General features: G+C 41.0%; 1 protein-coding gene across 1 annotated transcript in view; it reads right to left on the bottom strand.

The window, feature by feature from the left end:
• dner (delta/notch-like EGF repeat containing) overlaps nt 1-27,331 on the bottom strand; it is a 55,593-nt gene that overhangs the window by 9,234 nt on the left and 19,028 nt on the right. Inside the window, exons 2-7 of the mRNA XM_063907383.1 lie at nt 14,760-15,146; nt 13,985-14,082; nt 9,764-9,927; nt 6,624-6,772; nt 5,176-5,329; nt 4,377-4,490 (exon numbers count right to left, since the gene is read on the bottom strand). Coding sequence (XP_063763453.1) covers nt 4,377-4,490; nt 5,176-5,329; nt 6,624-6,772; nt 9,764-9,927; nt 13,985-14,082; nt 14,760-15,146 — 1,066 coding nt within the window. The remainder of the gene's footprint in view (nt 1-4,376; nt 4,491-5,175; nt 5,330-6,623; nt 6,773-9,763; nt 9,928-13,984; nt 14,083-14,759; nt 15,147-27,331) is intronic.

Genomic DNA, 27,331 nt, shown 5'->3' with positions numbered 1-27,331 from the left:
AGAGGAAAGGGTAGAATTGATCTTTTATTGGATGTTTTTATGATTTCTTATGTTTATATTTCTTTATCTTCAGGTTCATAGTTGTATTTTGTGCCTCTCCTGTGAGATGCTTTAATGTTCACAGCGATAAAAAGAACGTAATTCACTCGACGCAGACAAAGCTTGAATCTGGGGAAAACCCTGACTCTCGTTCAGCCAACTCTCGATGTTGAATTTCAAAACCACAATCAAGACTTTCATTGTGCCTTCAAGCCTCCCTACTGCTCCTATTTGTAGAAGCAGCTGTGTGGAGTGTGTGAAGATAATGTACTGACACAAAGACAGCAAGAAGACACCACCTTTTGTCCTTCTTTGTTCCTTTGTTCTCCTCATTGTTAGAGACAAAAACAGCAGCTAATCAGACCAATAATTGTTCCTTTTACAGGGACGTGTGAAAGAAGGATAGTTGTGTTTCAGTGATGCTTTCACTTCCCTTTGTTGGGTTTTTCACAGCCTCTCATTAGTGTGTGAACCTCTGCTTCTCTCACCTATATCCTCCACATCTAAAAATAACTTCCTCCCTTTATTCTCCACCCCTTCTCCCCCTCTGTGTTCACCTCCCCACGAGAGCTGCCATTGTACCGCAGAGGGAGAAACACTGCACTATATGTACATTAGTGTGTGTGTGTGTGTGTGTGTGTGTGTGTGTGTGTGTGTGTGTGTGTGTGTGTGTGTGTGTGTGTGTGTGTGTGTGTGTGTGTGTGTGTGTGTGTGTGTGTGTGTGTGTGATTTACAGTAACACCGTAGTAAATCCCTGTGCCTGTGACTGCATGGCGGTGCACACTCAATTGAGCTAATGAAGAGATCTCTCTCTCAAGCAGCCATTGATCTGCAAGACTTTATTTCACCGTGAGAGGAGGACGTTCATCACTCCGCTGCAGAGAGGCAGGAGTCGGAGGAAAATCTCCCTTTATCTCTGCCTCCTTTTCTATTCTCTATTCTCTATTCTCATGCCTGTTTGAAGCTAATGCATCTGCAGGATTCTTGCTAGTCTGGATTATTGCACTATTTACACCAAAGCAACAGCTAAATGTAATGTGATATAATTGTGTTTGAATCCCCTGCGTTACTGTGTGTTCAAACATTTTGCTCTGGGTTACAACGTCCACCTCTCCAGCTCAAAACGTACCATTTGTTTGTCTACATATCCATCAAAACACACACTTTGTTACACGAGACCTGGCTGAGACAGAGGAGTGTGTTCTCTCCTGCTGCTGGCATTCAAAGCTGCCAACATTAAAAGCAGTTAACAGTTTTATATTTAGCTCTCCCCCCCCCCCCGTGCCCCGCTCTTTATGACTGGAGGCAGTGCTGACACTCACACCTCCTTTCTGTCAGTGTGTGTACGTGTGAGTGTAAGGGAAGTAAAGTTAACATCAGTGGGACCGTCTCTGCCGAAGAGTCAGAGTACAAAAAGGACTTCTGTGGAGTTCATTTCATTGATGGCGTTCGTACGGATCTGACACCTGACATTTAACTGAGGATGCGAGAAAAGACAGGAAGGAGGACACTTCCGTACAAATGAAGTCCTAAATATTTGAGTGAAATAAGACTGGAAATATCTTGGACTGGTACCGGGGAAAATGCAGGAGGAACAAAATTATTATTCAGAATTCATAAAGCACTCTTTGATTTTGGATTGTTAATGCTCTTATGCTCTGTTATACTTTAAGCTTTAAATCCATCCTCACATGTTAAAAAAATGTCTCTTCTTCTGTGATTGAAACAGACTTCTGAAGCATTTTCCTCTGATGTGTTCATCAATACGGACTTTCTCTCTGAGCTTCTCCAACAAACACTGTTCCTGTGAGTAAAGGTGACTTTAAGTCGACTTAACTTTGTTCCCTGGAGTCGTAAACTAACTATGAACAATATGATTTTCATCCAGTGGTGTCATTAAGCAGCCACAGAACCGTTGACCCGACGTGTGAACAGAAGTATGAAAAGATTAGATTTTGTTATTCATGCAGAGTGTGAGACTGTTGTTCAGCATTTCCCCCTCGGTTATTGATTGATCATTTGTTAAACAGCGTGACGTTGGCTCAGACATCCTCGTGTATGGATTTCCTATTTTCAGGTCGAAAGCTAAAGATGGAGCTCTCCTTTTGACAGTGACTTTCCATCTGATTCTATTTAGAAACATATTGTGCGAGTGATCCTTCCTCCAGTTGCTCCTAAAGATTCTTCCTTTTTCCCCCAGGTATACATTGGTAATTGTAGGGTTTAAGGCATATGGTGTTTTATTCAGTCCAGATTGTAAAGTAGAAATGTTTTACTTCCTTTTACTATCTGTACTTATTACAATCTTCAGTACACTACTAAACAGCTAGCTAAATAATTTGCTGCAGCATCTCTTTTCACCCTCTGTCTGAAACCAGAGCTCCAAGTCTGCTCCAATTAGCTTGCCAACTGTTGTGATTGGTCAACCACTTTCAGATGTCCCACCCCTTAGCCTATCACGTACAATGTGCTGCAGTGCTAGCCAATAGAAGCAGGAGTGTTCTGAAGTGATGTCATTATATCCAGGAATAATCAAAGGAGTTCAATGGAGGCGTTTCAGACAAAGGGGGAGGGGAGTGTGTGGGAGAGGTATTCACTCGTGAGGGAACACAGGGATTTTTGCCTTTGCAGGCCATTAGCATGCACACAAACCTATGGAAAACACTACAGGATTGTGAAAATCCCAAAATGCACAATAGGGCCACTTTTGACAAAATATTGCACTAATCAAGAAGTTCTGGCTTTCTCCTCACCCCTGTTTCTCTCTCTTTATGAAAATAAACAGACGTGATCGATTATGAATTCCTCTCCTCATTGGAGACCCTGTTTCTCTGCAGATTAGCCGTACAGTCCGGTGCTGCAGTCGGAGCGAGGCCTCCTCAGGTTTGAGAGTAAAGTGACTGCAGGGAGCTGTACACCGGGAACAATGAAACGGCCTCCATCTGCTGTTTCTTGTGGCCGGTCCATTGTTCCCTAATGTTTCCCCTGTATTCTCTATACGTCCACTCTCTATAAATGCTGCTGCCAGCGCCCGACGTACGGGTCTCTCTCGTTGAGAAACGCTGCTCTGGCAGAAGTTTTTGCGGTCACAGATTTCCCCCGAGAGGCGGATGCAGGTCGTTGAGGCTATGAAGACTAATTAGAATAGAGGAGGAAGGTTTAAATTAAGCATCTCTGTGGCACAGATACTGTTAACCCGCAGCACACACACCGAGTTAGTGATAACTGGAGTTAGACAGACGGAAAATACACACACGACTGCTGGATTTAGAGAGATGTCTGTCTCTGAGTCCTCTTTTTCACAAAGACAACCAAGGAGATGCACGAGTTATGTGGATTCATGAGTAACAACTTCTATGACACCAATGCCTTTAATGCATTATTATTTAAATTGGGTTATAATTGGCTTAAAGTACATTTATGAGAATAGCTATAAGCACTCATAATGCTTCATCATATTAATTAAAGCACTTTGAATAAAGCCTTTTAAGGGCAAGTATCATAGAACAGTGTGTTCCAACTCTCCTGGTTGTAATGCATTTGGATTAAGATAACTTCATTAATCCCTGAGGGGAAAATAAGCTCTTAATAATACATAAAAAATGTATAATCTACTAAAATTGACTGTTATAATGTGGAAAATGAGTCGCTTTAGGTATAGAGAATAAGATGTATAGTTTAATCTATGCACTAAAATACTTATGATTGCGTCACAACGGTTTACATCAGTGATTACAAAGCATTATAAAAGGAATATGATGTCAATACAGAATGCTTTTTGATATGTTATGATGTTACGGTGGAGCTATGAGAAGGTTATAATGCATTATAAGCATCTATTTAACGCAGTAAAGACCAATCAATAGGCGTCATAAAAAGAGTTACCATGAGTTTAATGTCAAATTCATTTATAGTTTTAAAGAAATGACTTAAAAACAATCAAATGAATATACTTTGCACCATATAGTTCTTATAATAAACTCACAGAAAGCATTTGTTTCTGGCCCTGTCACCACCACACCCACACAAGATTAGACATTATTTATCCCATTAGTCGTTGTTGTGCAGCAGTTGGAAAGCAAATTAGGAAAGGATACTTATATCCAAAGTGCAAACAAATGAAATTGGAAATGGTAAGTATAAAAATATGTCTAAATTGGGTCGCTGTATAGCCGGTAGAGCTGACGACCCATATACTGGGGCTTGGTCCCCGAGCGGATGACCTGGGTTCGAATCCCGCCTGGGACTATTGGCCGTCTATCATCCCCTCTGTCTCTGAATTAAGGCTCAAAACATTTCTTTCTTTACGTAAAAACATGAATAAACAGTGCTGTTACCTTCAGGGCAGTAGCAGCGGGGGCCGGCCAGACTGCTGAAGCATGTGGCTGCGTTCTTACAGGGCTGAGAGACGCAGTGATCCACCAGCAACTGGCAGCGCTCACCTTCATAACCTGAGGAGCACACAACAAATTCAGACTCCTTCATTTACTTTGTCTTATTTGGTAAAATGATGCCAACAGTGGGCTGGAAACAGATGGAAAACTAAGTGAAAGAACACTATGAAGGCATGTAGTGACAATTAATCAAAGGTGTTTTTTTCTGTCTTGCTTTTCAAATGTTTGAGGAATGAATGAATCATGTTTACTTTGATGTAAATGGTTGCCTGTTGCCTTGAATAGTAATGTTTTTGAAGAGGAATAGTACCAGCTAGTAAGGATTCAATAAGAAACAAGTATGATTTAAATAACCCATCAATGTCCGCAAAATGAACTCATCTCCAGCCTCTAGTTAAATTAAGTTGTCTGTTTTTTATATTTTTCACTCCTGTTTTTTTATTTATTTCCCCAGCTGCTCACAAAGGGCTTGTTAGCGCAGCTCTCTGATGTGTTGCGACAGCCAATCAGTGGTCAAGTCCGACATTTACTTTTCGACCTTCACTTCAAGTCCCGGTCGTACAATGAATCTGACAAGGTCAAAGGTTTAAAGCGACCTCTGCTCCCGTGCTATTACTCAGAGATGTTCTAACACACAGTCAGACTGAGACTCTTTAGGAAAGGCAACGGGGAAAATGTTTTAGCACGAAGGAAACAAGATTCAGTTCCTCTAAGACACACACATACACACACACACACACACCTGGAGGGCAGGTGCATGTGAAGTTGCGTCCTTCCCCCCCCTGCCTGACGTCGGTGCAGGTGCCGTTGTTGCGACAGGGCCGGCGGTGGCATGCGTCAAATTCTTCGCAAAAGATTCCAGTGTAGCCGTCCTCGCACTCGCAGAAGAAAGTGCTCTGTAAAACACACACACACACACACACACACACACGTCAAATCAATGAGCCTTGAAGGTGAAACAATGGGACAAAGAGAAACTTGTGAAACAGTGAGACTGCTGATTATAAAATGATTCAGAAATTAAACAGCGAGTTGAGAGATAGTGAGGAGCTGCCGTTAAGAGAGAAACCATTAGAGGATTTCTGCAAAACTCTCCCTTCACTAGTGTTTTGTGTATTTTTTTTAAAGCAGCCAGTCACTGCATGTCTTTTGGTTTGATGTATGCATGTTTTTATCCTATAGGGGGGCTGCAATACCAGACCCTAGACCCAACATGCATTTCTGACTTTCAGACAATAAATAATGAATGCAACGTCTGTAATTTGTGGAACTGGCTTTTGTTCTTTGGATTTTTACATTACTTTTATCCTCTCTAAATTACTTTTCTGTTTTGCTCTTCGTTGTTCTCTGTTAAGTGAATCCCAGGGAGAAGCTGTATTTGTTTTTCTGCTATACTTTTGTAAAAAATGACAAAAAGGCATCACAGGACACAGTGATACAATCGGGTATTTGAAACATCGCTTGTGCAAAACAGCAAATCAAGAAAGCATTATAAACAAAGTAAACAAATATCATTTTACTGTAAGTGTGGATGCTTCAGTTTGAAGTTGGATGTATTTCTAACCACAGAAATCTCTATTTGAGGACTCATTACCTCTCTAGCTGTCATGATGTATATATTTTACTTTTAAGTTCAGCATTATGTTTTGTTTTTGAGATGTTTGTATTTCAGACTCCTTGTCATTTTCACAGTGTGTGCGACGCCTACTTTGCAAGCCGATGAGATGAAATCATTTCCCAAATTGAGATCAATAAAGTACATCTTATCTTTATCTCATCAATTCAATTCAATTCAATTCAAGGCTTTATTGTCATGTGGACAGCTGCGACAGTCTAGATATGGCTATGAAAAAGTCCCAGGCTCCTCCAACAATGCAACATGAATATATTTATGACATGAAACAAATAAAAATGGTGCAAAATTATAAGATTTCCAATTAAAGTATGAAATAAAACTGCAGGATTCTATATTAACTTGTTTATTTTATTCTCTTTGCTTCAAAATGACTGTTTTTAAATGCCATTTTATAATGTGTTTCTGCACTTTGAGTTGCCTTGTGTTGAAAGGTGTTATATAAATACACTTTCCTTTCCTCCTGCTCACTATTTCCTGACAAAAGGTGCTATATAAATACACTTTCCTTTCCTCCTGCTCACTATTTCCTGACAAAAAGCCACATTATTCCTCACCTCAGAGGGCTGTGTGATGCATTTGCCCTTCCCGGAGCACTGCGGGTCGCTGAAGCTGCTGCCGGGCTCCACACAGCTGCTGGCTTTCACCGTCAGGTTGAGACGCAGCGTGACCTCCGGGGCCGTGGGGGTGCCCACGCGCAAAACACCTACAACAGAAGAGGCCTTTTATATTTTGTTCATTCATTATATTTTAAGAGTATGTACTGCATTGGCATGATTAAAAACTAAATCCCTATGTCTTCGTGGAGAGAAATGTCGACCTAATGCGAGAGAGGTCATTTGCAGTCCGACATTATTTAGAAATGTTGTTTTTATTTTAGCCAAAAGACATATTCAGGATATAGGCAAGCCACCACCTCCTGGTCTTAAAAGGGACCCGATGATATCACTTCTTTACTTGCATTCTCTCTAATATCCAGCAGGGAGCGACTCACCTGCTTGCAGAAATGCTGTATGTACGATTGTATAGAAGTCTATGAGAAAATGACTCTATTTCTGACTTTCTCGGTTAACATTTTATGGTCTAAATCTCTAGTTGGAATATTTTTGCAATACATCATAATGTTCATTTTGCAAATAATATTTATATTGAGAGTAATGTTGACGTTAAAGCAGGACATGCTGTAGGGCGAGGCTACGTTTTGAAGTCTAGAAGTCTATGAGAAAATTACCCTATTTCTGACTCGATGTATTATCTCGGTTAACATTTTCCTGATGAGCTAATGGTCTCAATCTTTAGTTGGAATTAGTTTCTAATACATTATGGTGTTCACTTTGCAAATAATATTTATATTTAGAGTAAAATTGATGATGAAGCAGGACATGCTTTAGGGCGAGGCTAGGTTTTGAAGTCTAGAAGTCTATGAGACAAATTACCCACTTATTATTTTGTGTTTTACCTTAATGAATATTGCCTGCAAGTTTACGGTTCCAATTGGTAACTTGTTTAATATATAATGGGTATCAATTGTAAATAATCTTCCAATTCACAGTAAACTAGATGAAAGAGCAGGGTATGCTTTAGGGCAGGGCTACCACTGCATTGTCCAGTCCAGATACTTTCGTTGTTGAAATGAATTCTAGTATTTTGTTCCATAAAAATGGCTGTTTTTAAAGGTTTGGTGATACTTGTAGCTTTGTGTCACTTATTCGTACAGCAAAGGAAGATGGTGACGGACAAAAAGCCAGACTTAAGGCTTCAAAACCACCCTCTACAAACCAATGGGTGCCGTCACTGTGACTACAACCATTTCTTTTACACAGTCTATGATTTTAGGACAGATATTTAATGACTACCTGCCTGAAAAGTACACTTTGCTGCCAACAAAGCAATCACCACGTGTGTAAAAGTGCTGCAGAACCGATGCAGGTAGCTCTTCACTGGGACTAAAATAGAGTCCACGCCTCTCCGTCTCGTCTCTTTAGGTCTACAAGTTCAGAACACCTCTCCTCACATCTTCAATCAGAGCTGACAGCTTCACGGGATAAAAATAGCCTCATAGTGAACATTAACTGACACTTTTTAAGAGTCAGACGCGAGCCAACGAGCTGCGAGAACAGAGATGACAAGATTTTGACGATGCAATCTCCTCAGCCAATCAGCGGGCAGACAGAGAAAACTTGTGCCCAATGACATCGAACGCTGGACTTGCAGAGTCACCACTCCATCACGTTCAGACACAGTGACGTAAGAGGAAGGAAATGCCATGTCAACGCTCCTCCCTCCTGACTGCATGCATCTTCCCCTCACAGTTTGACCTTCACTCTTCCCTCTGTCCTCCTCTTTAATCCCTTTCAGTCATCTCTTCTTTCTTCCTCTTATCTGACTCTTCCTCTCTCCTTCCACCCCTCTGATTTAACTCCCCAATGCCATCTTCCCCCTCTCTTCCCTCCTCTGTATCTTCCCAGGCGATGCAGAGGCGGTGCAGCCACCGAGTTAGATGACATGTCAAGGTCACAGCTTTGTGAGGCAGCATCAGGTATGTTGAGCACACACAAGGTTAAACAGCCTCTCTGTCAACGATAGGGACTCACACCATGTTTTGGCACGATGGAGCACCTTATCTTTCCCAACATCTGTTTGTGTGTCGCTCAGTGTTAAAACACAGATGGAATATCAGCATAAATATCTGTTGTTTTTTTCCAATATGCAAATCAAATATTCTGACTCTGATATGCAAATGCACAATTCTCCCCAATGTCATGTCAGGAATAAACGCCGTTAATACATTTGAGTTACATTCATTAATGCTCAGATGATTTTTGGCTCCTTTGTAAATGAGCTATTCGGAGGCATTTCTAAATGTTAATGCAAATAAAGTAGTATTCAAATGACACATTGTGCGTAAGATTTAAAGGTTCAGTTGAGCTTGCAAACTTTTATAAATCCCACAGCCTCTCAGTCTCTCTCTTACCCACTCAATTTAATGAAGCAAAACTGATGTGCACTCCGTGTGACGTTGTGGGAAATGGTTTTGAAGCCTCGATTTTTGCACCATTTTCGTCACCGTTTTGGCGGCCGCCATCTTGTTCTTTGACAAAAACTTGGATGTAAATAGGTATTTGCTTTAAAGACTTTTCTCCACTATCCTGATCTGCCTGACATTTATGTAGTTAGCATTTTGTAAATACAATCATGTGAATTGCATCTTTAGAAATGTATTCATAAAATTCTTGTCTGAGCGCGTTTGGGACTTTATTGGTTTTATGATACTTTAAAACGAATAAGAGGCTTATTCATAGATACATAAATTCAACGCCTTTAAGGACACCCCTAACTGGACAACACTGTATAGCGACATGTCAATCAGAAAGTAGACCCCTCCTAAAGCATAACCTGTAAACCCAATAAACATTATGCTGTTTTCGAGAAGACTTCAAACTTTAGATTGAGTCCAAAAACTTGTCAGGAAAATGTTGTCTTAGATGATGAATCAAGCTAGAAGTTGGTTCATTTCTTGTAGACTTCGATGCAATCTGACTTGTTGTGCAACCAGTGGAGTCGCCGCCTGCTGGCTATTAGTGAAAATGCAGGTTTAAGGCACTTGCACATTATAGGACTGCCTTTCCAGACCTGGATATTGTCGCTTGATATGAATATAGTTTTGTAAATGTGTTCAATATGCACAACTCCTTACTGAGGAAGTAGTTCTGTCCCAGGGGCAGGAAGTGGTCCGACACCACCAGTCCATCGGCGGCCTGCAGGAACCACATGGTAGTGCCGTTCAAAATGGAGGAACGGAGGAAACCTTCTTCATTCACACGCCACAGCACTGGAGCTCCACTGGCGTTCACCTCCACCCTGATGGGGGAGAAAAGTAGGGGAGGGAGGGATGAAGAGAGGACATTAATGGACGAAATACTAGTGTAAGGATGTGGAAAGATATCCAGTAACCATAATCTTACAAAAACAACAAGTACAGTAATGGTGGTAAAAAAGACACCTAGATTACCTGATAAATAACATTTGGCCGGACGTATGTCAACATAATATTATCTTATATGTATTATTACAATTATTTCAATATTTTACTCTTAAATCTCAACATTTTTATCACTATTGCGACACCTTTAATTGAAATATTCAGTTTAAATCGTGGATTGTACCACAAAAATGCACTACATATCATTAAAATCCCCAAACTGCACCAACATTATATATCCAGTGAACAATAGCATCATCTTGCTACTCATCGTGGAATAAAAGGTTTGAACCGAGGCGGATGATTTAAGGACACTCCTCCTGTTTGTCATCCCAACACGGCATCATGGGTAAGGGGTTGTGAGTAATGGTTGTCAGTGTTTGGACTCGTATTACTTCCTGTGGAAACACTGTGACCCTGATGAACACCAGTGGTGAAATACAGCTGGTGTGGTCGGGGCCGATCATCCATCAGGAGCTTAGACAACTTGTACAAAGAAGCAGATATGGGTTTGGTCAAAAGATATATGAGATATAATATTTTACATCAAGTCTTTTTAACCTTAAATGAGCTTTTTTCAAGCGCCAACCCTCAGGCTGATGATTAAGGGAATGATCTTATAATATTCTAGTATATCATCTATTAAACTTAAACTGGAATGGAAATATCAAAGTAAAAAAAAAGTACTAATTGCAAATAAGTCACCCTAACAGCTGAACTGGTTATTGTTTGTCTCTATCTGGATGTGTTTGAGGATCGCAGAGACAATAGGACGCTCTTGTGGAGGCGTAGCGCTGCATCTGTAAACATGTGAGCAGAGCAGCCGGCCTCCTGCTGGGCACAGAGGAAGGAGAAGAACAATGAGGGCCATGTTTTCCTGCCAGGGACACTGAGATCCAACATCTGCCAGCCCGCCGACAACCGAGCCAAGTCGCCGCACTCACAGCCGGGCTCGGTGTCAGGCAGGAAGGTGAGAGAGACGCAGAATCGACGAGGCTCCTCGCTGATTAAATCCCTCTGAACACCCCTCCACCCTCACACCCACGCCTGAGATAATCTCTCTCATATTTATAAAAAAAAATCATTGTCTTCTCGTCCTACAGCTTTAATAACTGCTTGTGAAAAAAGAGCAATAATTATTATGGTTACCTCTGCAGTGTTTTCACTTTGCAGCTGAAGGAGCTTCGCAGGCGAGAGGATTAAATATAGCCGATGTATTATACGTGTTGTACATTTTAAAGTCTTCATTATACTTAAATACATGGGCTGGTTGGCACTTGGAAACAGTCCACAAGCTTTTTCATTTATTACTGGAAGATGAAATACAGGTGCCGAAATAAAAGGGATCAATTGGTAATCAATGAATCCATAGAGCCTCTATTTAAGACATGTTATTCTAAGTGGCCCTTTAGAGCCATTAAAGAGAAAACCTGAGCCAATGTCGGACACTTAGAAAAGGCATGTTCACGTAACAGTAGACATTTCAGGCAAGTTGGAGCCTCACAGGTGAAAGCTGAGTCTGAAGGTGAAGCTATGAGCAGTGAGACCTTTGCACAATCCTCTGATAATTGTACAGATGTGTGTGCGTTAATACCACTTTAAAACACTGTTGATGTTAATTATGCTCTACATTGTACAGTATTTTTTATATTCCTTTTGTATTTCTTCATGTTTTTTGTAAATATGTTTTATTATCCTCAAAATGTGCTCTTATTTTCCATTTGTATTACATTTACTGTGATTATGCATGAACCGTTGTTCACCAAAGCAAAGTCTTTGTTTGTTTTAGCCTACTATTAATTTAACCAAATTCTGATTCTGAAATAACACCATGGTTGACAGGTTACTGGCAGCTGAAATTCATTTTCTTTTGCTTGAGGAACAACACAGGGAGATCAAATACCTCGGGAATGATTTCTCACTCAGGCTGAAATGAGCCGCTTAGCATTTAATAAATAAAGGCATCATTTACGCCACGATGCGATGAAACGCTGTATGAACCAATATGATACGACACCAGGCAACACGGTACGATATGACACAAAATGATACGATGTGTAACGATACCAAACGACGCAGAATAATACGATTCATTCAAACGATACAATGCGTTACAATATGATATGTTAAGAAACGATACGTACGGTACATTAGATACGATAAGACAAAACAAAACCATACAATCCATAACGAAACGAGGCGATACCAAACATAATGATCCGATGCAATACGATTCAAACGATACGACGATACTTCATTGTCCGATCAAGTATGTACTTTGTCTTCCACCAAAGTAGCTCCCTTGGCAACATCAACAAGGACAAATATTAAGACAAGATTTATGGAAACAGACATTTCAAATAACCACGGATCCTTTTGAAAGGACAGCCTGTATTGTATGTGTGCAAGGAAAGTGAAATGCTTGATTACATTTGTTTTGTTTTTGTATTTTAATAAATTGCTTTAACTATTGAAGTTGATTTAGTAGCAAGTAGGTCATTATAACTCTTAATTAATATTTCAAATCAATGACATTAAGTAGAATATTATCCAAAAGCAGGTATTCCTTCAGTGTTGGTATTGTTACATAAAATGCTTGAATCTGTGAGCCCTCTTCAGCTCCTTTGGGATGAAACGGATTTCTAACGTTATTATCAGCCTCTAAATCGATGTCACTGCTTCACTTCCAAGTGGTGCGTGTGTGTTTGTACATAAGTGTCCTTCACCGCCTGCGTTCAGCCGCTGTGTGTAATTATACCGAATGAAAACAAAGCAGCAGCCGTTGATTAACTCGCAGTGTGCCGTCGTGATCTGCGTCCCGAGTCGTGCTTGCCATCGACAATGAGGCGCAACATCAAGGACGTCCGAGATTCACCTTGACCGTCACTCCTGCATTATTCATTGACCCTTACTTTCGGAGCCATTGTTCCTCTGTTTATGAGTAAACAAGCTCTGGAAAGATGGAGTGCACCTGGTGTGGTGTAGTACAGCCTCAGGTCTCAGAGGTGGGTCAGGAAGAGATACGAATGGAAGGTTATTAGTTATGCTTTGTTATGCTGCTGACAAAACGGGTTGCATGTAGTTAAGTATGCAGAGAAAATGCTGTGCAAAATATTTTCTATTGTATTTTTGTTTTATGTATGGGGATTTTGCATAAACACAGTGGACAGCATGGTTGTTTTTCCTGTTGTTTAGTGAATTTAGTTCATTAAAGTCTGTAGGAAAGATTCTGGGAGTTTGTGTCCTTTCTTGCGACCAATCCTTGGTACCATGGACAAATTCAGGGGGAGAGTGTCATGTCTGGAGTTTCCACATCCTTTTAAGACGGCTTAAATATTAGAGAGGCCCTTTAACGCTCACGCTCAGGTTCATATTTGTATGTAGTGTCTCTACTGGGACATGTCTCCATGCTTTAGTGTTCAAAAAGCTCTTTATTTTTCTCATACTGTCTGTGCTGCAGCACCTCTTTCACCCTCTGTCTGAAACCAGAGCCCAGTCCGCTCTAATAGGCTCTGTAGTGATTGCTCAACCGCTTAGAGATGTCCCGCCCCTAAGCCGTCCGTAATATCTCCTCCCCTAACCGTTCGTTCCCTAGCGCTTGTGTGTGTATAAAGTATGTGCTGTGTTTTCACTTCTGCGTTAAGGTGTCCAGCAGTCCCTCCCACCAGAACCAGTCGTGGATTCTGATTGGTGCAGAATCTGCCCTTGAATCCCAGTGCTATCTGCATTGAAACACTGGCAAATAAACTAATATATAAAGCCAACACCTGTGCTTTTCCTTCTGTGACAAGTCAAACTTTCTGCAGTAAAAGAAGGACTACGTGAGGAGAGTGGGAGATAATTAGGGGCCCACAGTTTCCTTTGGCCTCCGGCTGGGTAATCTTTCCATGCTTTAAGGGGGACAGCAGTAAGTCATAAAAAAAAAAGTTCTCTTACTTTACAGCCGTCTCCTCGGGCACTTCCAGAGACAGAGTGAGAGTTCCTGATGTCAGCTCACACAGCTCTGGACTCACACAGTGCAGACCCTCCGTCACCTGGAGCACACCACACACACACATTACACACTTGATAGATATGCACACAGCAGCTTACATTCAGCCTCCAACGGCACCACCAGACAGGGAGCAACAGCAGTCAGGTATTTGTTATAGGGTGCATTCAGGAAGGAGCTAATGTTGTTAAGTCTTATAATTTGTATTCATTTCATCATTTTGTAAACTATAACTAGAGATGATATCAGAACTTCAGGTTTTAAATATCATAGTTATTGTGACACTCTTATTGTAACGTTCTTATTGAACTCTTTCAGTTTGTCAGGCATCTCTTTATCACACAACAATTTTCTTTTTATGTCCACCGAAAATACAAGTAAATACTCTTACTTTAAACTTGATTATTATTAAGAAGATGCAGGCCAAACTGGCCACCATCAGGCAGCTGGGGGTTCGATCCCTTGCTCAAGGACACCTCAATAGTGCCCTGGAAGAGAACTCCTTCAGATATAAATCCACACATGTATTTTTGGTCCATTCGGGACTTGAACCTGCGACCCTTCGGTTCTAAAGCCAGGTCTCTACAGACTGAGCTACTGCTGCCCAATCAAACAGATAAATATTCGGGGTTTTTTTTAACAAATGACAGCGCTAGTTTGTATGTATTTGTGTGTCTTGATAATAAATAAATAAAATAAAGAGCTTAAAAAATATCTCACCCTGTCGGCCTCCCACGGCACCACCAGCAGCCTCTGTCCGGCTTTGGGTTGCCATGGCTGCAAGGTGGGAGGTGGAGGTGGAGTCGTGGTGGTGGTAGTGGTGGTAGTGGAGGGGACAGTGGTGGGGGGGACAGTAGTGGTTGTTGGCGGCTGAGTGGCGGCCGCGGTGGTGGAGGCGACGGGGGTGGCCAGCTCAGGGGCCGAGGGGGTGGAGGGGTCCCAGTCTGCGGGCGGCAGGTCCGGCAGGATCTGGTCACACTTCCCCCCCTCGTAGCCCTCGGTGCAGTCGCAGGTGTAGGCCGCCGCCTCCCCACCCTCCCCTCCATCATCGCTCCGGCTGCAGTTTCCATGGAGACAGGGGCTGCTGGCACACGGGTCTGTGAAAAACTGGAAGAAAACAGAGAAGGAATAACAACAACAGGAAGAGGTTTTTCAATAAATCAATCAAACTTTATTTATATTGCACCTGTCATACAGAGGGTAACACCAAACAAACAATGAAATAATAATAATTAAATGTATCATTAACACTCCAATACCAGCAGAAGTCAACAAAAACATGACATAACAAAACAAACAAATCAAATAAATCAAATTAAATTAAAACGGTGGGTTTAACAGCTATGATATCCTGTTCATAATTCAATTCAATTCAACTTAAACTGGTATTGCATGAAGTTTGGTGCAGATATAATGCTGAGCATAGTAGCTCCTATTTTTATTATGGTGATTATGCAGAAAATAAAGTGCACAGAACCGCTGGTATTCTTGTTGTCGAGTGGAAAGAAGCAGAGTGAAGTTAGTTAATGAGGGCCGTTCGTAGGATAGATTCTGGTTGTTGGTGTCCTTTCTTGAGACTAAGCTGAACATGAGTGTACTTTATATAGATACATCCTGAGTGTGTGGGAGAGAACCTCCCCTTGAGGGAACTTTTTAGCCTTTGCAGACCATTTACATGCACTAAAACCTATACGACTACACTACAGGAAAGGGAAAACCGCAAAAAGCAGAATACGGTCCTTTTAATATTTATATTCGTATTCTTATTCAAGTGCAATGTCTTCTCTACATGCTGCTGCAACAAAACAATTTAGGATCAATAAAGTATTATCACATTTTGTTCACTGAAGCCTTTTGTTGAGCCTGAGATCTGGCTTCTTTTTTGTTGGTCAACAACACTGTGTCCTAAAAGGGCTTTGATAAAAAAAAGAGTGTCGTCCAAACGCTGCTCTCTTCTGCTACTCAGCTATTTCTTTTATTGCCCTCTGACTCAGCTTCCTTCACACCCTCCACTCATTTATTTTATTACATTTTGTCTCTCTGTGTGTTGATGATATATTGTCGCTGCCTCGCTCCAGTTTTCCACACACACACACACACACACACACACACACACTCAAACACACACACACTGCAGTATGAGGGTACACATTAATAGGCTACGCTAGATATACAACATTACAGTTGGAAGTGTACATTTTAATGAATACACTAAGATTTACAGAGTATTAAATGTGTAGTAATAACAGCAGGCAGCGTAAAGAGTCAAAAATATTTATTGTGGAGGTGCAAGTAGACATAGATTTAATAGACTATGTAATTATCGGGGGGTATAGTAAGAATATACTATGATATGTGAAGTATGAGTGATAAATAGAGGGAGTACTTTCACTCCAGTTCTCTACTTTGGAGAACATTTACATTCTCTAGTTTCTGCTTCTTCAAACTCAGAGAGAAAAATGGTGTTATTTTGAAAGCTTGTGATTGTTCCCTGAGTGCACACGATTGCATTTTGTCCCCGCGTAGTTTCTTCAGTCATGCAGCAATGGAAAAATTGGCCCTGACAGAACCCCTTCATGCTGGTCTCGCTGCCATCAATAATTGATCATATTTGGAGAAAACATTCCTGTATAGATGTTGAAGGTGAAGGAGGACAAAGCCTTGAAGCTTACCGTCGACACCGTGTTGGTTTTCAGAGCCTTTTATACGCTTAAGAGCATCTGTAATCCTGCACTGAATACAACTCAGGTATCTGCAGACACAGATTGTTTAATAAAATGGAGGAAAAACTAAAACCCAGACAGTGAACAGAAGGATGCTCGTACTAAATCCCCGCTGCATAGAGATGTGAGAAACAGAGCGTCATTAACAGTCCGCTCTCTGCACCGCCGAGTCACAGCTCATTAGTGCTAATCTCTCTCCGGTTTTTTCCTCCTGATGCCTCTATCAAACTTTCTCTCTGCTCTGAAGCACAGACGCCTCTGCAGGACTCTGTCCGGTCCTCACACAGTCTGAGGCTTCATCAAGGTTGGAGTTTTTCAGCGTCAGAGAACAGCAGCCTTGGTTTGTTGAGGAAGCACTAGAGCCTAGCTCGTGACCTTTCTCATCTGTCACTCCTCATTCCTCCTGCTTCCTAACAGGCTCCGTCCAGCCCGCACACAATACGCTCCAACAACAGACCAGAGGCAAACAATGTGATCACCAATCCGTACCAACTGGTTCTTTTATGCCTATAACAATACATGCAACAGGAGCAAATGTTATTGTTTGGTAAAGGTTTAAGGGATAGGTATCGCTGGCTTCAAATCTTACAGACAGAACGTATTGTAAGGGTTTTAATCCCAATTTAAGTTACCAACTGTGTTTCTTTATGCAAAATATGGATGTTCATCACCATATTCAAAGTGGATCTATCAGCTGACAGTTTGTGCCAGAGGGATAGGACCATGCTTGGAGGATAATGGACACACTATCGTCAAAGTTTCAATTCCAAGTTCCAAATCGAGGTTTTAATCCAAGGTTCCAATTTAATTTAAAAAGGTAACAATTGTGTTTCCTTATTCTAAATATGCCGTTACATTACCATGTTCAGAGTGGCTCTTTCCACTGACAGTGCCAGACCCTGTTTAAAGGATAAAGGCTAAACTATAATCAAAAATTCCTATTCCAAAATCCAGTTTCAATTTCAATTTCCAAATTGCACATGCGAATTACGAATCCACTTACAAATTCCAATTCAAGGTTCATTGAAAAAACTATAAGTGTGTTGGTTCACGGAACATCTCATATGGTGTGGACATTAAAACACAGGATCCAGCAGGCCGTATGATTCACAAGGGTTTCGTTCACTGTTGATCATTTTCTCTAAATAAAAGAATATTTATAAACTATTAGAAATCTTCCAATAATAACCAAAATAACAATGATTTTAGATAAGGTTCAGCATTGCACTTACTTATGTTCTGCATCCACAGGATTAGTGATTTCTTTTCTTTCAACAGGTATAAATGAAGGGGAATAAGGATCTGACAATCTGTTAGAGTCAAACTAAACAGCTGCTCCATGTGCCAACTCACTTTGTTCTTCAGTCAGTCTCTGGGAAGGAAGTGAGTGACAGGCCTGAAGGGCGGAGCCTTAAAAAAGCTTTGGTGGGGGCGTGGTCTACACCTGATTGACAGGAGTGATGGTGCAAGTTGAGAGGGTGGAGACTTGTGATTTTTAACATTCATATTTCTTATTTTTTCCAAATGATTTAGCCCAAAATGTACCATTGTTTTCTGCTCTGCTTCATTATTAGGGTTATACAATCTGTAGCGGTGACTCACACACTCTAGTAACACGAGAGCCTTGATTAAATACCTAACAATAGAACTTTATGTCTTTCACTTAAGTGGGTATTACAGTTGTTAGTCAATATCATTTTTGCCATTTTCCTTCTCCTGTAGTTGCACCTGGTGAGGCCCTTTATCTCACAGACCTGAAGTAACCCCCAGGTAAACCTCTAAGCTCTTAAATATGAGGTGTGTCATCTATAGCACTAACCTGGTGGCATTACCATCCAGTGTTTACTCCATTTTCTCTGATCCATTAGTAGTCATGTTGCTTTTTATTTTCCAGCAGCAAACAGCTCACATGCCCCAGGCTCTGGCAAACTCTGTGAATCAGTTTAATCTAAGCAGCAGCTGATAATGACCCACATTAGTCACTTTATCTATATTTCCAAATCGACCAACAAACAGAACTGAGAGATTCTCGGGATGTAAATTAATTGCTCCGCAAGGCGCTGTGATCTATTCGCTAATTTAAGAAGGAGGAGGGAGGATCAATGCAGCAGGACGGAAAGAGCAACGTTAGCTTCAGCTATGAACACATTCTGCAGTGTTTTAATTAGCCTGGATTCAAGGGCTTAGAAAAACTACAGACAAAATAAAAACACAAATGAAAATCAGAGGAAGAAAAATATGCAAAATTTCAGCTGCAGTTTTTAAATTTGGAACATCTTAAGTTAAAGATAAAACTCTGCAAAAAAGATAACTTAATTAGCAGAGTAAACTTAACTTTTTCACCGCTGCCTTAGGTCTTTAGGTCACCTATTTAGCAAAATCCCCCTTCACCCCTTCTCCTTCCATCCTGATCCTTCTCTATAAAAACCTCTCTCCACTGATCAGATTTTGTACACTTTGTGATGTCACTTTGTTTTTCTGGGTTGTGCAACCATGAGCCAATGACCACCCAAGGTAACACCCGCCCACCTTATCACCTGGATCTCCTCCTAGAGCACCATTGTGTTCTTTTTTAACCAATCACGTCTCAGAAGGGGCGTGGCCAGCAGCAGCTCATTAGCATTTAAAGCTACAGACAAAGAATCAGCACTTTTGGAACAGGGCTGAAACAGAGGGGTTTATGGGATGCTGCAATGATCTGTTTGGTGTTTCGAGCCAAGACATGTTTTACATATACCTGACACCTATAATATATTGTTGAAAAAGAGTATAATAGAGGAGCTTTAAAGTCAAAACTGCTCCAGCAATTATAAATCTGCTCAGAGTTTCTAGGTGTCAACCTTTTGAGAAACTCTGAGAATCAACTTATTATACTTAAGTGGAGAAAACAGAGTCTGAAGATTTATTGAAGTTAGACTGAAGTTGTGCACCAGTCAATTGACAAAAAATACAGCGTTCAATCCCAGTGGTAATCCAAGCACTATTGTATCGTATAATGTTAGAGAAAGCAATACAATGCACACAACTGGCTGACTGAGTCTGCTGAGAATGCCTCTACAGTAAGGTGAATACCCTTTTGTTGAGTTCAGCTGCACATAAAATGTGCAAACGGAGCAGTGTGTCTTTTAGAAAGCTGCTCTTCTTTTCACCTGGCATCCCCCTGAGAGGGTACGCGGAAGCTTGCATTCCTTATCAAGAAGTTTACTGACAGGGAAGCAAAAGTTCAGAATACACGTCCAACAGACTTGATGTGAGATGTGGATTCATGTTGAGGAAATTAAGAGAATTGTTACTACTGTGCTCATCTGATCAATCTTAAAACATCAACATTTTGTCTGTAATTTTCCTTTTAATTATAGGTTACATAGAGACTGTTCGCTTGATGCTTATCCAATTAAAAGAAAGCAAAATGTCTGAACAGAGTTGAGTCAAACAGGAAGCATATACACAGAGGAAAAGTGAAGAATATTTCCTTGGTTTTAAATTCATTTTCATCTGTTAATTTCCTCAAAATCTTTGCAGACATGATGATCATGGACCCATATAAAAACAGCGGCTCATTTTAAATGTGTATGATTTGTGTTATCAGTTTCAAGCTGTGTCGCTGTTGTGCTGAAGAGGAGGAGCAGTGTGCTGGGCCACAGCGTGAGTAATTAAAGAGACAAACCTTTAATAGGAAGCTCAGAGAAATGAGGAGACATGGCAGAAGTGCCCTTGAGCAAGTAGATCAGCAGATCTGAGGCGGACCTCCGACCTCAGAGGGAGTTAAAACTGGATTCCTCTACACAGATTAATACATGTTTTAACAGTGCCTGCTAGCTTCCTCATATCCCTTCCTTTTGAGGAGATTTAAATTATATTATTTAAAACACACTCAGCATGTTAGAGCTAGGATTATTAGTGTTTGATTATTTGTCTAATGTTTTAGATTATATTATAGCTGTTTTATATTATGATGGGATTTAAAGAGGCCCTGTTGTGCTTTTGGGGTTTTTTCCCTTCCCTGCGTGTTATATAGGTTTGTGTGCATGTAAAGGGTCTGCAAAGGGTAAAATCCCTGGGTTCCCTCCAGAGGGAGTTTCTCTCCAACGCGCTGCTGTTGGCTAGCACTCCAACACATTATAGGCTAAGAGGCGGGACATTTCTAAGCGGTTAGCCAATCACAACAGAGTCGGCCAGCTAACCAATCAGAGCAGACTGGGCTCTGGTTTCAGACAGAGGGTGAAAACAGGGGCTGCAGCACAGGCAGTATGAGAACAATAAAGAGGTTTTTGAACATTAAAGCGTGGAGACATGTCCCAGTACAGACACAGAATACAAATAAGAACCTATTGAGCAGAATACATCCTCTTTAAGTGATGCAACGTAACAACCATCCCCGCATTTGTTCCTCAAATTGAGGCGAGTCAGAAACCAAAACCAAGACAAAAGAAAGTGGCCTTCTAGTTCATGAATGGACTAAAAAGCCACGACACAACATACGTGGGTGAAAATACACACGGGGCTTTATTCGAAAAGATGATGCAGTGAGGAAAAACCAAATGGCATGAGGAATCATCTCAGGATGCTTTACCGGCCAACTTTCTGGTGAATATAATTGAGCTACAAAGAGGGTATTTGTGGAGTGGAGGCTTGTATAGATGCATAAAATTGACCCTTGTTTTGTGGAATGAGATGGTGAAGTATTGCCCTTGTTAAGGTCAATGATTTCAGGAACGTAAGTCACAAACTATGAGGGTTTGAGAGGGCTTCTAACGGGTGTATTTCCAGCTAAGTTAAAAAGCTCCTGCGACCCTGATGGAGCTGGAGCCGTCAGCGGTTTGATAACAGCCGCTGACTGAGCGCTCCATTTCCTCGGTTATCAGCCACTTACTGTTTATGGGAGAGTCGTTTGAGCGGAGCATCATAATACAGCGGGGGTTCGCTTTAATGGCCGGATTGTTCGGCTAATCACACACATGAAATTAATCTGAAGGGCAGCCGCGGCTCACACTGCACATGGAAATACAACCGAAATCTAAACGTGAGCAAACGGCAGTTTCACACAAAAGGCTGAAGAATCAGGTTTTAGAATTTACTACTTAAGGTAGCACGATATTATCCTATATCTCACACACACACACACACACACACACACACACACACACACACACACACACACACACACACACACACACACACACACACACACACACACACACACACACACACACACACACACACACACACACACACACACACACACACACACACACACACACACACACACACACACACACACACACACACACACACACACAGCAGGATTTCTGAGATTGTTCTACAGACCCTTAATAACGATCAAGATGTGTTGCCATGACTACAGTAGCTAGGTAACATGAGCACAATACGAACAAATTGCTGTACACGGAGTTTGTCTGTGTGTGTGTGTGTGTGTGTGTGTGTGTGTGTGTGTGTGTGTGTGTGTGTGTGTGTGTGTGTGTGTGTGTGTGTGTGTGTGTAACTGTGTTTGTCTGTGTCCCATAACACTTTCAATCCATCTTATGATCCGCTAACTTCCACATCTGGGCTGTTTATCACCGTTTTGCCTCCCTCTGTCAGTGGTAACACTCCCCCCCCCCCCCCCCCCCCCCCCCCCCCCTAGCCACAGAGGGAGAATCAGACAGACAGCATTTTGCTTAATCGCTCTCTCATGAAAACACTCGCTCACAAATAAGAAAATATATCTCAGCAGGAGAGGAGACAACGGTGTCGTTAGAAGACCCCGCAGAGATGAGGGGACACAGATTGTCGATAGCGTCGTTTCTGGACGAGTGAGTTTTCCTGTCATGTAGATCCTGCTGCTTGGAAATTATACAACATCTAACGAGGATTATCTCTAAGAATAAAGTCAGTTGTTTTAGGTGAAGTATGACAGTTAGTCTGCTATATGTGAAATATAAAATAAGAAGCTAATAACTATGAGTGTTAATCAAATGTTGTGAAGTTAAAAGTACAATATTGCTTTTCTAAAATGTAGTAGAGTAAAAGCATGAAGCACAAAAGGGAAAGTACAAGTCAAAATAAACTATACTCAGTTACATAACAACACTGAATTCGACATATGCATTGGGACCTACTAAATCTTTTTAGGGCATACTTAAAAGTACAGTAGTATGGGTCCTTGAACCATTCTTTAAAGTGTTAGTGAAACTATGCATTCATTTCCGTCTATGTCAATTATCCAAGGATGCTGTTTCCTATATAGAAATAGCATTATAGAGTGGTGCAGTGATTAAGTATATTTGTACACCGACCCAGAAATTAGCATTGTGCAAATCTACAAAAAGCAATGGATTTCCCGTTGGATTTCAGTATGTTGCAGAAAACAATCTATGTGTCCAAAACATGTTTGTGATACTTAACACGTTTATGCAGGATAACCCCCACATACTACCACTACTTTGTGATTTTTTTAAAGAGTAAATGCATCAGCAGGAATGAAAAGCTAACGTTAAGCTATATAGGAACTACATTGCTAAGCTAAAGGCGGCTAATGTGCAGCTTTTGTAGTTTGGTCACGTGTTATGTCAGGACTCTAACCATGATCAAAACTACATTTACTCCAAGGGAATCAGAAATGGTAAAACGCTAAGTCTTCTCCGCATCAATCCTTTGGTTAGCTGATCCACTGAAAAGCAGAGCCATTATTTTGCTGTAGCAGTGTTTGAGGTTATGATACTGCAGTCCATCAGCAGAAACTTCATGTGACGTGTCGACGCGGGTCTTACATTTCATGTTTCACTAATGAGATGTGTTTAAAAATTGATGCCTCCGATCTAGATCCATCCGTATTTGTCGAGCTTTTCGCCGTTTGCAGAATTCAAGGCTACAGAGGGAAAGTGGAGCATCTCTCTGCATTGCGTAATCTCAGAGGAGCACAACTCGGGAAATGTACCGCTGCAGAGGAGTGCAACGCAGCCTGTGTACCTTACAACACACAACATCAACCTGCGCAGATAGACAGCTGTGAAACACACTGCATCGCCACGGTTAGGGAATACAAGCAGAATATAACATCCAGGGAACAAATACGGTGTAATTATATAATCAATCACGCAGCAATTAGCTGGATGAACCAAATTAAACTTTCATATAGCCGGCAGTCATTTTTATCTCCAATATGCAGTGCGTAATGAGCAGCCGCAATCCAGCTAAAACACAAATATTTAATTCATGATAGTGACAAAATAATTCTAGAAGATCATCCCTCAGAGGAACAATCCCCCCGCCCCACAGGATACTGGGATGTGATCTGATTATATTAAAGGGGCCCTGTTGCGCTCATCTTCAGGTTCATGTTTGTATGTAGTGTCTCTCCTGGGACATGTCTCCATGCTTTAATGTTCAAAAAGCTCTTTATTTTCCTCATACTGCCTGTGCTACAGCATCTGTTTTCACCCTCTGTCTGAAACCAGAGCCCAGTCTGCTCTGATTGGTTAGCTGGCCGGCTCTGTTGTGTTTGGTCAACCGATTAGAGATGTCCCGCCCCTTAGCCACGTACAATGTGTTGGAGCGCTAGCCAATAGAAGTCAAAGTCAACTTTATTGTCAATCATTCAGTTTGTGTACGGACAGACAGATCGAAATAATGTTTCCCACAACCCTGAGGATTAAAAAATACAAATATATATTTAAAAGAAAGATATACATACAGCCCCGGAACAAAATTAAGAGAGCACTCCACATGTGTCTTAAATCCTTATCTCTACATGTATGGCAGCCATTCCAGTGTCTGTTGAATTCCAACACAGACAAATGATGTCAGTAGTTTATAGAATACAATAAAATAATAATAATAATTTAACTCAAAGACATGTCTATAAATAATAAAGCAACAGAAACTAATAATGCTGAAGTGGTCTCTTGTTTCTGGAGCTGTATATACATACATACACACCTGTACACACACTAATATATGTATATATACACACATACATAATCAACATACACACATATGCACACATTAAGAGGCATAAATGAAGGCACCACAGTCACAAAATAACGCGTTGTCATTATGTTAGAAAGTAAACAAAGGAGACCAATGGAAGTCTTTCAGGCAGGGGGGTGGGAGAGAAGCTCGGCTCCCTCTGAGGGGAACACATTTTAGCCTTTGAAGACCATTTACATGCACACAAATCTATATAACACACGACAGGAAAGGGAAACCCCAGAAAGGATAATAGGGCCAAAAGAAATCCAGTGCATTAATTAAGGTAATCAGGTAAAAAAAATGTATGACTGTGGAATCTCAGCTTTTATACAAGACGTGAGAAAGTACAGTACTGAGTTTGAGTCTTTGGGTGAAGACGGAACAAGTCTTGTGAAAATCTCACACTTTTCCCCAGGTGTGTTCCTGATTTATGAGTCAGGGATTCAAATGAAACAGAAGTCCCCGATTAAGCATAAAACAAAACAAATATACCAGAGAGACAAAGAGTACTGGTTCAGATGGTAATCAAGACAAGAAGCACAGTTATGTATACGAACAATCTGCAACGGAGAGGAAAACAATGACGAGACATACAGGGCTCTCCGATCACATAACGGACCTTTTTTAATATGGATTACCTCTTGTTGACAGTGAAAATGACTCACAGTGTCAAAATAACAAGCTCTGCTTTCACGTCATGATGCAAGACCGTGTCTAACGTTTCCCTCCTGCAGGCCATGGTTGCAGGAGCATCAACATTTGTGCAAGGCCACTCTAATCCCTGCTCCTCTCAGAAACACAGAAGGCTGACGGAAAGCTCGCTGAGTAGCTGCCTGTGAGTGTCACATAAAATAAAATTGACTCGAGTCACAGCCTAGGAATATTTCAGTCTTGCCGGTTTTAATTTAAAGCCCTGTGAAATACACCTCTGAAATATGTGAAAGAATACCTTGGTGTCAAAATCTAAATATAGATATATTCTGCACGTCTTTACTGTACATTCAGATTTAATTTCAGAGTGTTGTTATCCATCTTTACTACAAAGCCTTATTTCACTACAATTCAAGGATTTTTTGCATACAGTTTGTTGTCAAATTGTACATTTTGTCTAGGATCGTCCTGAGAGAAATGACGTGTAAGTATTGAAGTAGCAGCCTTAAAAAGCACTGGTGAAATCTCTGGATGATAGGAAAGGAGCTTCAACGCTTCTTTTATTATCTCGTTTAGCTTAGGAAACACTGGACCATCCTTTACCCGAGGAAAGGAGATAATGTTGTCCCACAGTACATTTAAATTGGGGCGCAACATTCAGACTTTCACGGGAACAACTGATCTTCAGCGACAAACAAAGTTCATGTAGGTTATGGTGGATGTCATAACTTGGAAATATATAAACGCTATGCTAATTATTGTCAAATTATCAACTGAAAGTCAACATCTCAAGGAGGTGTGAGGGGGTTTTCTTTAACTGTGATATGCAGATATATGTGTTGGCATCAAACAGGTGAGTCGTTACACCAAGGTAGTGATGGTTCTTAACGATGACAGGGTTAGCTTGTGCCAATTTCTCCAGTTCCTTTGCCTCTTTCACTGCCATACGATTCATGGTAGACATCCGTGGTGGGATTACAGGATGAACTTTGGGTCAAACTTGGTCATGTAAATGGTAAATTGACTGTATTTATATAGCTTGTCCACATCGACAAGACCTTGTTCACCTATTCACACCCCGTTCATGCAGAGCAATGTGCCATTTGCTCAAGGAAGCTAACATTATCTATATAACAGTATCATAGACATGTTGAGTCTTGTCAAGATCTCAGGATAGTGAGCCTTAAGGTTGACTTAATTTAGTTATTAAATGTACGACAGTCAAACTAGATAATAAAAGAAGGTTATGTGTTATTTCTTCAAGGTTTACAAAGGGTTTAACCTGAGCATGGCCAATTAATCACAGCCATACAGGCGGAATAAACTCTGGTACGTACCAGAATGGATGGTTGTCGTTGTGCATCAGCAGAAAGTAACCCAAAGTTACGACAGATTTTGTGTTTCTGAAACAATTTCAAATATAAAAAAGTATTCATCTGTCATACGCAGTCGACCGCATCAACTATTCAAAAGCGGCGTAATGCGGTCTCTTGAGCTTCTCGTTTAGCATTTAAGCAATATCCTGTCAGAATCCCGGGCAGACATTATTGTTGTTATGATTTATTACAGCCGTCAGTCAGACGGGCAGCCGGCGTGAAACCCCTCATGATGCACGCCCGTCACTTCTGCTGTCAGCACAGAGACAACTTAAAAACTCAGCCATTCCTATCACTGTCATGAGTGAAGGAGCAGGTGATTGGGAGGATTTCATTCTGACAGAAAAACTTTCTTTGTGACTTTTCTTGACAATATTCAGGGTTTTTCAGAGTCAATGAAGTCGAGACCTTACTTTGCACAAAGAGAAAGGGCAAGGACTGATCTTTGGATATCATGGAAAAATAAATGACATTTTCAATCTTCTGCCTCAGATTAAAACTGGAAGATTGTTGGGTGTTTTTTCTTGGGACTGAAGCTCATTAACCCCTAAATGTTTTCTGTAGCTTTTGG

Source organism: Eleginops maclovinus, chromosome 18 (assembly GCF_036324505.1).
Source record: "Eleginops maclovinus isolate JMC-PN-2008 ecotype Puerto Natales chromosome 18, JC_Emac_rtc_rv5, whole genome shotgun sequence".
In the NCBI taxonomy this organism is placed as follows: Eukaryota; Metazoa; Chordata; class Actinopteri; order Perciformes; family Eleginopidae; genus Eleginops; species Eleginops maclovinus.
This window is presented reverse-complemented; position numbering and strand designations above follow the sequence as displayed.